The sequence below is a fragment of the Moschus berezovskii genome, chromosome 6, assembly GCF_049115385.1.
Source record: "Moschus berezovskii isolate FMDL1 chromosome 6, NW_MosBer_1.0, whole genome shotgun sequence".
In the NCBI taxonomy this organism is placed as follows: domain Eukaryota; kingdom Metazoa; phylum Chordata; class Mammalia; order Artiodactyla; family Moschidae; genus Moschus; species Moschus berezovskii.
Genome location: NC_142465.1, coordinates 117853405 through 117869013, shown reverse-complemented (window position 1 = coordinate 117869013; position 15609 = coordinate 117853405). Strand labels below are relative to the sequence as shown.

The 15609-nt window shown below is 59.9% G+C and overlaps 1 protein-coding gene across 10 annotated transcripts in view; it reads left to right on the top strand.

Annotated features, from left to right (window-relative positions):
- The window catches only part of SCUBE1 (signal peptide, CUB domain and EGF like domain containing 1), a 130083-nt gene that overhangs the window by 67779 nt on the left and 46695 nt on the right, over window positions 1-15609 (top strand). For 8 of the 10 annotated variants that reach the window (XM_055394365.2, XM_055394364.2, XM_055394370.2 and 5 more), the window contains 3 exons: window positions 4768-4893; window positions 8891-9007; window positions 11702-11791. In XM_055394365.2, coding sequence (XP_055250340.2) covers window positions 4768-4893; window positions 8891-9007; window positions 11702-11791 — 333 coding nt within the window. The remainder of the gene's footprint in view (window positions 1-4767; window positions 4894-8890; window positions 9008-11701; window positions 11792-15609) is intronic. The other 2 variants (XM_055394367.2, XM_055394366.2) reach the window with 1 other exon arrangement.

The following is a 15609-nucleotide window of genomic DNA, read 5'->3' as shown; positions in this document are numbered from 1 at the left end:
CGCAGTGGTGCTTTCTGAGTTCCCAGAGCCCCTTGCCTCGTCCCCCAAATACGGCAGCGTGTTTGCTCTGCTCGAAGATAAGGAAGCCTTCACTTCTCTGCCCTCTCTCCCCACCAGGTTTCTCTCCTCTCTCCTGCTTCACCTTCTCACCCGCTTCTTCTCTGCTTGCTTTCTGTTACTGCTTGCTGACCCCTTGCTGGTCCAGGCCCTGTACTGTGCTCCGGACACAGCAAAGAGCAAAGCTCAGGTCCGCCCTCAAACTGCCCACAGTCAGGAGCGAGCCGCTGAGCGGCTACTTGCGTTTAACATGGGGAGAGTGAAGCGGGAGCCACGGCTAAAAGCTTTGCTTTTTAGGAACCTGCTCTGGCCACACACATCTCACAGTCTTCTCGTTTGAGCCTGACGGCCATCCTTGGAGGTAAAGATGCTAACAACCCATTTCTCAGCTAAGAAAAGGGAAGGAGGCCTTGGACCGGGGGCCCAGGTACGAGCAGGCGGGTCCTGGGCCTGGCCCCTCGTGCGCAGGCCTCAGTCTTCCTCAGCGTGTCTTGATGGTGTGAGCACCAGGCCGGACCGTCGTCCTGGCCAGGAGGCTGGCCCTTCCGTCTGGTACCTTGGCATTTGCTCCCCAGTGAGGTGTCCTAAGCACTTGCCATGTGCAGCCAGGATGCTGGGCATGGGACACAGCAGGGAGACACAGCCTCACGCAGCTTGCTGGCTGGTGGGTGGGCCAGCCCTGGGTAGACACACATTGGAGGAAGTGCAGAGCCTGACTGCCTCCCACCCCTCGGCGCTGTGCCCGCTGAAGGACGGGACAAAGCCAGGGGAGGAGCTGCACCCAGAGCAAGGGCATCTGGCAGCCGACAAGGGGAGCCACTCAGCTTGCGCCCGGGGAGGGCAGAGCCCAGCCCTCAGCTCTCCCCTTGCTCAGGAGGCGGCCAGAGTTGACCTTGGTCAGCTGAGAGTCTGGGACCCTTCCGGGAGCGGCTGCCCAGGGCATGGCCTCCCTGCTTCCTCCCGTCTGGTGGGGAGACTGGCGGTGGCCGCTAAGGGAGAGGGAGATCTCAGAGGTCAAGCGGGCGAGGGTTGGGACCCCCGCAGTCATAGAGCACTGGTGCTGAGGAGCCTCCCACTGTCCAGAGAGACTGGAGGGGGGACTTGGCTTCCGGCTTTAGCCAGAGGGACGAGGCTTCGGGCGGACTCGATGGCTCTGCAGGAGAGCTGAGGCTCCAGCCTCATGCTCCACGGCAGCTGGGAAAAGGGCAGAGAGGAGCACAGGGTTCTGTGCTTTGTCGAGGGGCTGCCCAGAGAGTGTCCCAGAGTCTGAATCTGGCTTCAGTTTTCATAGGCTCTTAATTCTGAGGACAGTTAATAGTAACAGGTAGATTGAGGGCGGGAGGAGAAGGGGACGACAGAGGATGAGGTGGTTGGATGGCATCACTGACTCAGTGGACTTGAGTCTGAGCAAGCTCCAGGAGTTGGTGATGGACAGGGAGGCCTGGCATGCTGCAGTCCATGGGGTTGCAAGGAGTCGGACACAACTGAACAACTGAACTGAACGGTTTATTAGATCAGCTCTGTACCGGCTTCCCAGTTCTGTTCACCTCAGAAAATGTGTGCCGCCTGCCAGCCATCTGGGTCCCACACGGGTCACGCAGTGAACCCCAGAGCAGAGGGCCAGGGATGGGAGCCCAGCGGCCTGGGTTCCAGACCTGCCGAGTGACCTGGGACATCCCTCCTGCTTCGAGGCCTCTCGCTCCCCATTTGTAACCATTTGTAAGATGGATGTCCCGGAGCCATCCAGCCCTGACCGTCTGTGGTTCTGCCAGCCGTGAAGCCAACCTTCTCGTGGCCTGTGGAAGCTGGTGCTGCCCCAGGGTGGAGGGGAACAGTGTCACACAGTTCCCGCGTCCCGCCAAGTCACCAGCACAGAGGAAGCCGTACCCCCGGCCCCTAGCTAGGCAGCTGTAGCCCTCGGTGGAGTGGTTGCCAGGGTCGTTTTTAAATGTGATGGCGATCCTCTGATGACGGAGGTACCTCGGGAGGCTCTCGGGCTGAGCAGACTCCCGCCGCACGTGAGCCTGGCTGTGGGTGACTGCTGCTCCCAGCTGTTCGCTCCCCATCAGCCTCTTTCCCAGGATGGGGGATGCTTGCGGGCGGAGGAGACCCAGCTTCTGCCCCAGACCCTCGTGGAGGAGGGGCAAGGCTATCCCATTTCCGCTCCCTTCCCTGTGGGGACAGTCAGCCGCAGGCCCAGCCAACCGAGATGCTCGCAGAGGCAAGAGTGACAAATGCCTGGAGAACTGGGGGGCAGGGCTCCAGGCCCAGCTGTGCCCCCAGGAGTTCAAACAGTGTGGTCCAGAGTCAGTACCCACCCCTCCCGTCTCCTCCGCAAAGACTTCTCTCCCCTTGTTTTGGGAAATAGTCTTTAACAAACGATGTGCTGACGTTAGGGTCTCCCTGGTGGCTCAGGGTAAAGGGTCCGCCTTTGATGCAGGATATACCAGAGACCTGCCAGTTCGATCCCTGGGGCGGGAGGGTCCTCCGCAGGGGCGCATGGCGACCCACTCCAGTATTCTTGCCCGGAGAATCCTGTGGACAGAGGAGCCTCGCAGGCTGCAGTCCGTGGCATCACAAAGAGCTGGACGTGACTGGAGCAGCTGCGCACACAGCACGCATACCAAGTGTTAATGTGTAATAAATTTTAATTTTCAAGAGTAAATAGAAATTTGCCCACTTAATCTCTAGTAATTATTTATAGCCGTAATACATTAAACACATAAACCCAAGCTCTTCGGGCTCCAGTTTGACAATTTGATTTGCCTACGAGATAAAAATTGAGTCGAAGGAATAATAAGAGTAATAAAATCAGATGAAACCAGAGGTCAGCAAAATGCATGCTTCATTCATTTTAATTTGTCTTGTTTTATTCAGCTTCAGACTTTTTTTCGGTCTTGATTGTAGCTGCCAGAGTGTTTGTGTTTTAAAATATCTGTCACTGCCCAGTTGCCCCACGCCCGTGCTTACCGTGGATGAGGTCACGATCGAGCTAGGGCTCACCTGAAACAGGAGACCCGTGAGCCACCTGGGGAAGGAGTCTCCGGGCGGTGTGGGCAGATGGCAGCTCTTCGTTTCATCTACATTTAGCCTCTTGATGGACTTGTGACCTCTGCCTTCTCACTTGACCCCTGACCTCATAAATTCCGGAAACTCCTCACAAATCACCAGGAAGATAAACATCAACTGGGGTCAACTGAAGGGGGTTCCAAGCTGCTCCAGGCAGACCGGGAGGGGAGATCTGGTCTTCTGGGGTGGAGAGGACGTCCCAGCAACCACGGGCGACTCGGGCGAGGGACCGAACGGGCCGCCCCAGGGAGTCCTTCTCTCTGATGACTCCAGTGTGCGCAGTGCATTTTGGTGAAACTCTGGGCGCGCACATCACTGGGCCACGTGTGGAGGCCAGGACTCTGGGGTGAGTGGTCTGTCGTCCCTGGCCTCAAAGCCTGTGGGCACCCCAGCTCTGCACTCAGAGAGGCCCTGGGGCGCGGGGGGCGGCAGAGACTGGGGTTTATAACACCGGGCCCAGACCAGGCCCTTGTGGTGCCTCTCTCCGTGGGGACTGGGAGCCTGGGAGGGGAGGAGACGGGGAACCGGCCGGGCTTGGGGGGACGGGGCTTCTGAGTCAGCTGGAGGGGCCTGCTGAGCAGGGCTCCAGATAAAAAAGCCTGCTGCAGCTAGAGCGTGGGGGTGCCAGGACAGGAAGTGAGGGACCGCCCTCCCTGCCCCCCACCTCAGCAGTCTCCCATTTCTGAGTTTCCCAGCCAGCAGAGGAGTCCCTGGCTAATTGCCTTTTGAAGTTGAGGCCTCAGAGGAAAAGGTGCCTGAGATTTGCAAAAAATTAAGATGGATTTAAAAAGGAGCATCTGCCAACCAGCAGGAATCTCCGGCTGAGATTAGGAACGCACACACACTGTGGCCTGGCCTGGAATAAACTCAGAGGGCCTGAGGCATGCGGGACTCTGCTCTGGGGCTGGGGATTCCGTGGGTCCAGGGGAGTATGCTGCAGTGATCAGGTACATGTGGATACACCCTCTGGCATCTGGGCGTTGGAGGATTGTGGTTAGTTCAGGGCCCACCGTGGCGCTGGTGAGGACAGCCCTCGGTTGCTCTGAAGCCCAGGGGCCAGGACAGCAGCGCTGACTTGTGCGGGACTGCAGCGAGAGGGGCTGAGCAGGCTGCCGGCGCCTCTGGGTGCAACAGCTGAAGGCCAGCCAGGGCCTGCCAGCCCCCCGAACTGTCTGCACTCCTCTCTGGGCCCTGGCGGAAATGAAAGTCTCCACCTGCCTGACAGGGGCTGGGACATGCCTGTACAAACTGAAAAGAGTTGTGCACCACCGCCATCCTTTTAAATCCACCCCCATCTGCTTTAGTGGGTAAACCATCCAAAGCCCTGACCTGAAAAGCGCTCTATACAGCCCAGGCCCTGTGATCTGACCCGGGTCAGGAACATCTCTGTGGGTCCACAGAGCTCATTCACGTCCCTTAGACGAGGCCTGGTGCCTCCAGACCTGGGTGCCATGTCCTTGGCTTCTCCCTAAGGGGTCTCCATCTGGGTGGCTAGGTGCCCCTGTGTGTGCATCCGTGCGTGTGCTAATGGCTGGCCAAGAACATTATGTTCGATTGTGACATTTCCCTGGTGGTTTCCTTTAAGCCTGAAATTCTCTCCCTCCCTGGCCCCCACCCCCTGTCTCATCTGTCTCTTCCCAGAGGGTATGAACTGCATGAACAAAGACCATGGCTGTGCCCACATCTGCCGGGAGACGCCCAAAGGTGGGGTGGCCTGCGACTGCAGGCCCGGCTTTGACCTTGCCCAAAACCAGAAGGACTGCACACGTAGGTAGATGGAGGCACATGGGTCTGACATCCACACCCGTCTCCTGCCATGGCTTGGGGTGGGGGGGGGGGGGCTGTCCAGTCTGCTGGACGTCACTCAAAGAGTGTGCTTAGTCCCCTGGGGTGGAGAGAAGGGCGGGGCCCCCGAAGGGGCCTGGGAGGCAGGAGGGATGGGGGCCATGAACCCCAGACTCAGGGTTTCCCTAGCGTCATACCACTGACACAGCCCCAGGCCTGGGCTGGACCTTACACAGCACCCTGTGTGATCACCCTGTGATGCTTGCTGTAACCCCTTTCTTCCCCACCCTCTGTCCCACGGGCCCTGAGCTCAAACTCTCCAGCTAGAATGGAGGGGCCACGCATTCTCAACGGGCCAGGGCAGCCCTTGGTAAGAGAATGCTATAAAGACGGCCAGGAGCTTGGTTGGTGGGGCTGTCCCGGCTCAGGCTATGCTGAGCTTCTGCCAGGATCAAAGACCAGAGCTCTTCACCTAGCTGTGGAGGGCCCACTGTCCCTGAAGATACCCTGGGAAATCAGGACTGAATGAAGTCCCTTGTTAGAGGTGCCACTTCTCGACCAGCTTGGAGGTCAGCCTGCAGGACTCGAGTGTAGTCTGGCCTCTCAATGTGACCACCCAGCTCCCCAGCAAACAAAGTAGGACGGTGGGCAGACTCACTCAGCGCTCCAAGCTCCGGCCTCAGGGCAGCCTCTCAGCGCTGCCTGGGGAGCGGTGGGGCCTAGCCTCTGCTTGCTCGGCAGCCAGGGTGCCTGGCCTGATGGGATGTTTGCCCCGATTCCGAGAAAGAGTGGAGGGAGGCCAGTGTGAGCGCCGCCCATCTCAGCCAGAGACAGGCCCACTTTCTGCTGCAGGAAAGTGGTGTGGAGGAGCCTGGACTCTCAGGATCCAGCTCCCTGAGAGTGCGCCCTGCCTGGCCTGTGAACCGGGAGACTGAGGCTGACAGCCCTCCTAGAGGAAGCGGCCTTCCTTCCATTCTTCTTTCTGTGGAGAAGGCAGCGGGCCCTCGCCGGCCTGTCATCCTTAGCTGTCGTGCCTCTCTCATCTGTCTTCCGCTCCCCTCAGTCACCGAGAACTCGGGGGACCCACAGGTATCACAGTCCGTCACCATGGAGCTCGTGCTCCTGCGCCCACTCATGATTCTTTGACTCCCCAGAGTGAAGCCAGTGCCTTCTGCCCAGGTTTGGTCCCAAGTGTGGAGCAGGCTTCCCCTCCTAATCAGTCCTGCAGGATCACGGCGATCAGCACGTACGCTGTCCCCAAGGGGGGACCGATCAGGGACCCTGTGGGTAGGGCAGTGCCCGCCTGTAGCCCTGGGGCTCCGGCCAGGCCCTCCTGTCCTCTGCACCAGATAAGTCCCTGCAGCTGCAGAGAAGCCTCCTGCCACCCGGCAACCTGCAGAGTAGAAAAGGCCTGACTAGCTTTCCAGGCCTCCCCGTAGGGTACTCTGAGCTCCCTCGGGACAAAGGCCAAGGACCAGCATATGTGGCATGGGTAGGCTCGTGTGACAGGCTTGGCCATGAGGGAAGCACACTCCTTCAGTCAGCAAGACTGGCTGAAGCCCACCCTGACCAGTCCCGAGCTCGGTGCCAGGGAGAGAGCTGTGGGCCACAGGACGCGGCTGGGACCGACTGACTGGCCACCTGGTCCTCCAGTTCTGTGTGACAGTGTCACAAGGGGCTGGTTTGCTCAGAGGACATCTCCTGAGGGGCGAACCTGGTCTGGGAGGTCAGGGACAAGGAGGCTCTGTGCACGGCTGAGAACTCAGCTCGAGCCCTGAACTTCAGCTGAAGCAAATGGCAGCCCTGCCCTCTGCTCGATGGCCGGGTGCTGCCCAGGTGCGGGGAGAGCCCAGTCCCCTCCCAGAGCCAAGGAGTGGGGGACCGCACCCTGGCCATCCACCCAGCCCGCTCTGGTGTCTTCTGTGGGGTTAATGTGGCAGGATTAGCGTAAAGTCAGCTCTGAGACGTCCCGCTTGCCCTTGAGGTCACCTGAGGCCCTGGAAATTCTAGATCTGGAGTTGGGTTGGGGGCTGAGGCCTGGCATAGCCTGCCCAAACTTTCCTCCCTCCAGAGCCAGTGGAGGTGTTCTCCGTCCTCCTCTGGTGTGCCCAGCGCTCAGGGCTCCAGTATTTATTTCCACGAATGAGCTGGTCGCTCTCTGGGTGCGCACAGCTCGGCCTGTGTGGTCTATGAGTCACGTAGGCCTACCGTGCAGAGGGAACGAGAGAAAGAGGCCCCCCTCGAGAGGCCTCAGACAGGCCTGTGTCCTCCACAGAGTCACTGGCAGGGTGCAGGCCATCTCCTGGAACCCAGAGCTCAGAAGAACTGTCTCCTCACCAGCCCACCCCTGCCCACCCTGACAGGGCTTGCCTCAGTCTGGAAAGGCAGGTGACATCCAGCCCAAGGTGGGGCTCCGCCCTCACCTGAGATCCATGTTAAGCAGCAGCCCCTGGGGCCTTGGTTTCTCCCAGGCTCCTCCGCTGCAGAGAGACAAGAGGCCCCGAGTCCAGGCTACTGGCATCAGGGAATGCCAGGAGGAGAGATGCTCCCATGCAGCGGGGCCAGAGGGCCTGGGGACAAAGCCCCAGCTGTTTCCCGAAGCAATCTGTGTGTCCTTGAAGTGTCACCCGAGAAGTTGGGTGCCTCCCTTGGAGGGTCATGAAGTTCCCTGTGGAAGAGGCGGCCCACCAGGGCCTCTGGTCACTAGGGTCAGTGTCCAGGACGCTCAGCAAGACTCATTCTCCTTGCGTCGTCCTCATCAGGCAGGGAGACTGGCCGTGTCGTTTGTCAGGGCCAGCGTCGCTCAGGGTGGAAGCCCCGGAGCCTCCGTGATGTTCTCTGGGTAAAGAAGGACCCGGCAGAGGCAGCCGCAGAACTCAGTTCTGAAACGCCTGGAGTCCTTCACCGGGGAGCTGCCACCTTCTAGCCCCAGCGCTGCTCCTGGGTTCACCTGACAGAACATCATTCAGGCTCTGCCCATTTGGAATTTTCTGCTCCTCTGACCGTGGTTGGTCTGAGATTTATTTTTGCATACTTGATCATTATTAAAGTTTTCAAATAAATTCAGAGTGTAGGTCCAATGCTGGACAAACGGTTAAGGTCCCCAGGAAGACACCCTGTCCTCAAGGCCCCAGTTGACCATCTGCTTCCAGGTGGCGGGCACCCTGCCGTCTTAAGCAGTAAATCAGGGGCAGCAAGACGCCCTCCCATGGAGATCCTGGGTCTCCATGAGCCACATCCCTTGCCCTAGAAGGAGAGAACAATCGAGTTTTCTCTACAGCAAACGAACTGCTCATTTTCCCTACTTCAGACTGGCTCCAAACATTTTAAGACTCTGGGCTGAAGGGCACCAGCTCCCACAGGCCACAGACACTGCACGCTACGTGACATGTTGGAATAAAAGGTCCTTTTCGAAACCGCATCTGAGGTGCCTTTGATGCACATATGTTCTGTCTGTTCGTACTTTTCCTTGGGAGGGTTAGGGCTCAGGATGGAGAGATTGAGGGGGCTGCTGGGACTTGGCGAGAAGAGGCATCCGTAGGGACATCCCTCCACACGCCCTGAGGCACAGGCGAGGAAACAGAGGTCTTTGAGAGCTAAAGAAATGAGAGCCCCTCACAGGGGCCCGCCACCCCACCCCCACCACTTCATGTCCAGCCCATTAACAGACATTCGGCCCATCCAGACCAGCCGTCTTAAAGTGCCCTTTGCAACCTGAGTGCATCCGCTGTGTGCCCTGTCCCAAGTCCAGATGACCCAGAGTCCGTTCTCTGTCCCTCCCCAGGGTCCCCTCTGGGGAGTGAGCAGTTCCATCCACCCGTCCAGAGGGGCTGATGTCCAGGGAAGCTTGTGCCTCCAACTCATCATCTCGTGCCCTCAGGCCCCTCCCCGGCCCCTCGAAAGAAATGGCCAACAGCAATAAACTAATCGTTTTGTTGTTCTGTTTATACACACGTGTGTGCTCTCGGGGCCTCACCAGTAACCTGTAACTATGGAAACGGAGGCTGCCAGCACAGCTGTGAGGACACGGACACGGGCCCCACGTGCGGCTGCCACCAGAAGTACGCCCTCCACTCAGATGGTCGGACGTGCATCGGTGAGTAGGCGCCCCCGCCAAGCACTCGCACCCTGTGCCACCCGGCCCCCCGCGGGATGCTCCCCCCACCCACCCACTGTGTGGCCCGACAGTGGCCACACCCCACCGCGTCCTGGTTTCCGAGGAAGCTCGGGGAAACAAGACAAGGAACGCCCTGTGGGGCTAGTGGGGCTGGCTTCGGGCATCCCCCAGAGGGGAGCTTTCTGCAGACACTCAGCAGGGTCGTCCAGCCCCCAGGACCAGGCGCCTCTGCTCTGTGTCACTACCGATTTTCTGAGGGTCCTCCTCCTCAGGGTGGGGGGTCGGGGGGTGGCCCCAGGCAGGTGGCCGGCGGGGAGGAGGAAGTGTGTGTGCACCTTGGAGAGCAGCTTCTGTTCCAGAAGCACAGGGGTGTCCTCCCCTGCTGGGAGACACGCCGGAGACTCCTTCCCCTCGTAACAGCTCCCCCCCAACCCCGGCGTGGAGCAAGCCTGCCTCCCACAGCATCTGGAAAACCGAGAGGTTTTCTCAGAACCTGCTTTAAGTCTTGTCTGTCTGGAACACCTGGGGAGAGGGCCGGTGTGAATCCCCGGTCGGGTCTGGGTGATCTTTGGCTGCTCTCTGCTCCCAAGCTACGGGGCCTCTCATCAGTTCTGGTCCTCCCCGCCCACCCACCACCCCCAAAGTCCGTTCTTCTCGGGCGCCCCTCCCGTCACCCCGCCTGTTAACAAGAGGATCAATTTCACTGTCACCCTCCTTCCTCCTGGTCCTCATCTCCAAGGGGAAGCTTGAGTATTTGTGATCATCTCAAGTTAATAATCGCCAGTACGTTCTTTCCTCACTCAAAAAGAACAGCCAATTTTTTTTTTAATTGAGAGAAAGAGGAAATTCAAAGTTGGTGCCCAGAGTTCATCCTCTTGTCTTCAACACTGGCAAACTTAGGAAACCTGCTACAAGTCAGCTATTGTATTCATTGTAAAAAAAAAAAAAATTCCCTTTTTTATTATCAGCTCAAAAGGTATTTCTTGAGGGATTTTCGAGTAACAGGAAAGGGTTGGCAAGCCAGCAAAGCCACGAAGCCTGGGGTTTGCTGCTGCAGCCTGTCGCGCCCTGACTGCTCCCTGTAGCCGGGGGAGTCGGCCGGAGGGGCGCCGGAGGTCCCCAGCCCCGGCTCTCGACCCAGGTGCTGCTGCCTGCGCGGTCCTCCCTCTGTGTGGTCTCTCCTCTCAGACAGCCATTTTTGGTTTCATTTTAATCTCATTCCTCCTGCTTTTCTGGTGATGGTCCCTGATTGCCTGTCTTGTCTGATAACTGACCTTCATGAATTATTTTCAGAGCCAAAAGCCAAATCAAACCAAACAACCAAAAGAAAACAAACAAAACAAAATTCAAAGCCAAACCCGGTCTCAGACCAGTGTCTCTATTGCAGCCTGATCCCATCTAGAACCTCCCCTCCCGCCTCTCCCTGTCTCCACTGTGCCCCGGGGGCTCTCCTGGGCTGCCGGTGCCCCCTTCCTGTCTTGTCTGCTGGGGTCTCCCGCAGCGGCCGCGCCTGCAGCGGAGCCCCCTCTGCCGGCCCGGGCCCAGCGCAGGCCGCTGCCGGCCAGACGCGCCCCAGCCTCGTCTAACACCGTCTCTGTCCACCTGGCTCATCCTCTCTCATTTTTGTTTATTTTTAAGTCTTTTAATGTCTGCTGCATGCGTAAGTCCCTGCTTGGATCTACTCTCTAACGTAACTCCCCGCCCTCCCCTCTCCTTAGAGGTCCTTTTCCAGGCCCAGCTCCGGGGCCCTGGCTCCCTGTTGGCCCAGAGAACTTTTCACCTGCCTTTGCTCCTTGCTCCTCGGGGCCCCCACCCGCCTCCGAGGGGAGGAGGTGTCCCGCCACATCTCCCACCGAGCACGGACGCACGGACGTGCAAGCCCTTTAAAACCTCGCGAGCTGCTCTCCGGGAAGCAGCTGGCAGCTCAGGGCACCCGGCGTCTCCCTCCGCACACTCCTAAATGGCGCCCCCACCCCCGCCCCCACCTTGCCGCCCCTCGGTGAGCACTCCACTGGTGAGCACTCCACTGGTGAGCACTCCACTGGTGAGCACTCCACTGTCTCGCTCCAGTCCTCCATTGACAAGCAGGCAACCAGCGCTGCCCAAACAGACGCCCTGGTTTCTCTGTGTCTGTCCGGTTTGGTCCCCTGTCGAGCGTGTCTGTGTGTCTGTTCCCCTGGACGTTTCGTTCTCAGTCTCGCCTGAGTGTCTGACACACGTTCGCACCTCTGATGAGACGGGGTGTCTGCCGCCCAGGCGCATCCATCACCGGACCTCACGGCGCTTTCCCCTTGTCCTGCCCCTCGCCCTGAGCCTGCCTCTCCGGCCTGAGCCGGGCGTCTGTGCCTGCCTGCGTCCTCGCGAGCTCGGCGGTCGCTGTCCGCCTCGCCGGCCCCCCGCACGCGGGGCCTGTCCGCTCTGAACTCAGCCGCCTCCTGTGTGCGTGCCGCTTGCAGATGGGCCCTGGGTCCCATCCGTGCCCTGCTGTAGTCGCCCCTCCGCTGCCCGCACGCCGGCGCTGCCCCGAACACGCCCCTGCAGGCTCCGGGATCAGCCCCTGGGCGAGGGCCGCGCCGCCCTCATGCCGTGTTGCTCTCGTGCGCCACGCCGCGAGGCGGGAAGCGGGCTCTCATTAACCAGCGGCTCCGTGTTTGTCCCTTACTTGTGTTTTAGAGAAGGATGAGGCTGCAATTGAGCGCTCTCAGTTCAGTGCCACGTCAGTAGCTGATGTGGACAAGCGGGTGAAACGGCGGCTCCTCATGGGTAACACTTTTCTTCCACTTCCTTTGTTGTGCTTGAGCCTTCGTGCGTGTGCGTCTGCGTGCGTGCGTCTGCGTGGGCGCGTCTGCGTGCGTGCGTCTGCGTGTGCGTGTGGGGGATGTGCCTGCGTGCGGGGCATCTGTGTGCGTGCTCGTGCGCCAGGCCGTGAGTGTTGTACTGGCGCGTGGACTGTGAGTGCGCGTGTGTGGGGGACTGTCTGTGCGGTGTGCCCACGCGTGCGCAGTCGTGCGTGCCACATGTGAGTGTGGGGGGCTCTGCTCCAGATGTGGACTCACTTTTCCCTTTTTAAAGTTTTTGCCCTTCATCGAACACGTGTATTTCTCTGTATGTTTGTCGCAAAGAACCCAGAGCCAGTGTCTAGGGGCCCCTGCGTGTAAGGAGACGTGTGCTGTGAACCCCTCTCCTCGCAGGAACGCCCGCGTTTGCAGTTAGGATCCCAGCACCGGGAAAGCAGCAGGAGCAGAGGGGTGTGAGTGTAGAACAGGGGCTCGGACGACACATCCTTATCCGTCTCCTCCCCGGGAGGAGCAGCGTCCGGGGGAGAAGCCACAGCTAGGCCCAGGGCGGCGGGCTCTGGGGCGTCCAGTCCACCCTGCTGGCTTTGCAGTTGGGAAACCTGGTACCCAGAGACGGAAGGACCAGTTAGGGTCACCTAGCACCCCCTTCTGGCCCCAAGGTTCCCCAGACCCGTGAATGACCGCAGCCCAAGCCCGCTGGGCTGGCAGTCTCAGCCCACTTTTCCCTGTTCTCCTTGGGCCCCACTTGCCTTGGCGGGGGGTCTCTGTGAGGTCAGCTGCACTCCAAGCAATGCCCTCCCTGCTCCGTGCATCCAGACTGTAAGGAGTCTTGCCGGGAAATACCTGGGGCCGCTCGGGGCGGCTGATGCCAGCCAGGGGAAGAAAAAAGAGAAAAGAACGGGTCTTCGGAGCTCAGTCTGCAGACCAAAAGCGCCGTCTGTCTCCTCATTCGTTCACTCCTCTGGCCCAGCAGTGCCCCACTTCTAGGGCTGCTGGCCCCCGGGTGGCACTAGGAACACAGCTGTCAGGTCACCTGGGGTGGTCAAGACCTTCTTTGTGGCACTCCGGTTGGGTCACAGCAGCCTTGGGAGCCGTGGAGTCGGGCGGCACACTGCCCAAGGCTCAGAGGAGGAAACAGGCTCAGGTAGAAGCCCGCTCTCTGCAGGCTTTCCGTGCAGGGCTGTCTCGTTGACCTGGGCCATCGGGGTGGCCTGGGACGAGCTGGAAGGGGTGGGCTTAGAGGCTCCAGCAGCCAGGCCTGTCCACTCCCACCTGCGTGAAGTGGCGAGTCAGCGCTATGGAAATGAGGCGGTGCTCGGTGCTCAGAAAGGAGGAGTTGGCAGGAACCTGCCAGCTGCTGGTGGTCCGGGGCCCAAGAGGGCCCGGACCCCGAGGCCTCACTTGCAGGACGGGGGGCACTGCTGCCCGAGGCCAGAGCTCCCAGGAGCTGGGCTCCCAGGTGCCAGGCCCCCCTTCCCAGCAAGAGAATGGTGGCGGAAGAGGGCTGAGCTGAGTCAGCATCAGGCAGGTGGGTGGAGAAAAGGCCCCCGTCCATGCTCTTGTCTGGTGAGAGTTGGTAGAGAGAGCAGCCCAGAGCCCAGTCCCAGGGCAGGGCTGGGAGGTGAGAAGGCGGGTGCCCTCGGGACACAGGCACCCAGGCCTGGGGGGCAGGTCAGGGGACCCCTCGCCAGGCACAGGGAGGGGGTGGGTGTGGGGCAAGATGAGTACTGACTGGCTGCCCCTGCACGCCCCCCTGGTGGTAGAAGCTCCCCACCCCCATGCCCTTAGAACCTGTCCGGCCCCCCAGACAGGAGACCACCCCCAACTCCGCCGCTCTGCCACAGGGGGAGAAGGGCCCACAGCCAAGACTGCACGCCCAGAACTAGGTAATTATCCTCAGAAGCGCCCAGGAAAGGCACCGTCTCGAGCATGTCCTTCCTCCAGAGCTCACAGTTCTTTTCACGGGTCCCCTCAGAGTGCAGCCCCCTCGGGTGGTACAGACCGAGGAGCCTGTCAGACTGCAAGCCCACCTAATAGAGCCCACTGGGGCCTGGCTGCTCCCAGGCTGGCTACATAGAGGAAAGAAATGGCCTAAGGTGAGGAGGGTGACCGTCCCCACCCTGCCCTGCTGGTCCGAGCACACCTGGGACGTGGGGTGCAGAGCCCGGCCCCCATATGGAGTGTGGCCCACTTGAGCCCGTTTTAGGTCCTGGTGCAGAGAGGCGTGTGGAGGAGGCACGGGAGAAGGAGCTGGCTTGCTTGTTCGGAAGCCAATGAAACTCAGAGGAGTTCTATGGCAAGGGCAGACCCTCACCGCTCTTGACGGCTGCACTGGCCAGCATGGCCCCAAAGGAGAGGAGAGACAAGGGGCTGTTGTGAGAGAAGACGGGGATGGAATGCCCACGCGTGGTCTGCTGTGAGCAGGGCCCACTGCAGCTGTGGTACCTGGCTCCCTCAGAGCCGGGCACGTGTGCTGCGGTCTCCTGGTGGCTGAGATGGCCTGGCGGGTGTCTTCCAGCCCTGAGGTGTGATTATCGCCTATGTGGCCGGAGTTTGTTTTTAGGGTGTGTCAGACAGGACTGGGAGAGGGGGCTCCCTTGCCCCTCCAGGAGCGAGTGGGCTCAGGGCTGCTCCTGGCAGCCCCGAGGGGCTCCGTGGCGCAGGCCCAGCCTCACCACCCCCAGCGGTGACCGCACGTCAGCAGTAGGCCCAGGGTGAAGCCCCTTCCGTGTCTCAGAGAGGGTAGGCACCCATGGCCCACCTCCTCACTGCAGGCGGCCCGCCCCGACTCGCCTTCCCCAGGTGGAGACGGACCATTCAGGTTTTGTATGCGTCCGTAGGCTCTTTGACTCAGAGTTATTTCAGACATATTTTGTGCCCAGACTGCAGAGGTCACAAGTCCCTCAGACGTCTGCGAGCTGTTGAACTAGCAGTCTCACCTCTGAACACCGAGAGCTGAGAATACCAGGACATAAGCAAAATCTGAGAGGACACAAAATGTCGGCGCTAAAACCCCGGCCCTTTTCCCCGTTTCAGCGTCTCAGCTCCTCTCTGGGAACCCGCTGCTCCTTGCTTCCCCAGGGGCTGGCATTTTGGGCACAGGGTTCCCGAGTTTTGAAACACGAACCCACGAGCTGACTGAAATCCAGCAGCGCCTCTCCCTCATCCCGGGGCTGGCTGCAGTTCTCGGGCTCCCCGGAAGGGCAACAGGCTGGGGCCACTCAGAGCCAGGTGGCTCTGCTCCACCCTTGGGGGCTCAGTCATCCCCAATAGTTGCTTTTGACGGCTACCCCCAGTCCCTGAGCCCAGGCTAAGAACAGGCAGAGTTACCTTGAAACAGGTCACAAGGATGTAACCAATTTTAGATTCCCATTAAAATCCGTTAAAATGTTTGGATTTGAGGGCTGGGGGGATAAATTTCCATTATCTGGCCAACTAACTTGTGAGAAATGTCTGAGTCCCAGCTCAGTTTACCACAGGCCTCTGGGACCCTGGGAGTCAGACTTGTCAGCTCCAGGGCTTGAATCAGCGCCTTTCCCACAAGTGTGCCCGGAGCAGACGCCGGATTGGTTTCCTGTTGCTGCTGTTCAGAAGTTACCAGTTTTAGTGCCTTCAGGCAAACACCAATGCATTGTCCCCCGTGGGTCAGAAACTCGACTCGGGTGTCAGCAAGGGCCGCTTTCCCTCCAGACGTTCTAGGAACGGATCCATGTCCTTGCCTTTTCTGGCTTCCAGAGGCCACCCACATTCCTTCATGGGGGCCACTTCCTCCATCTGCAGAGC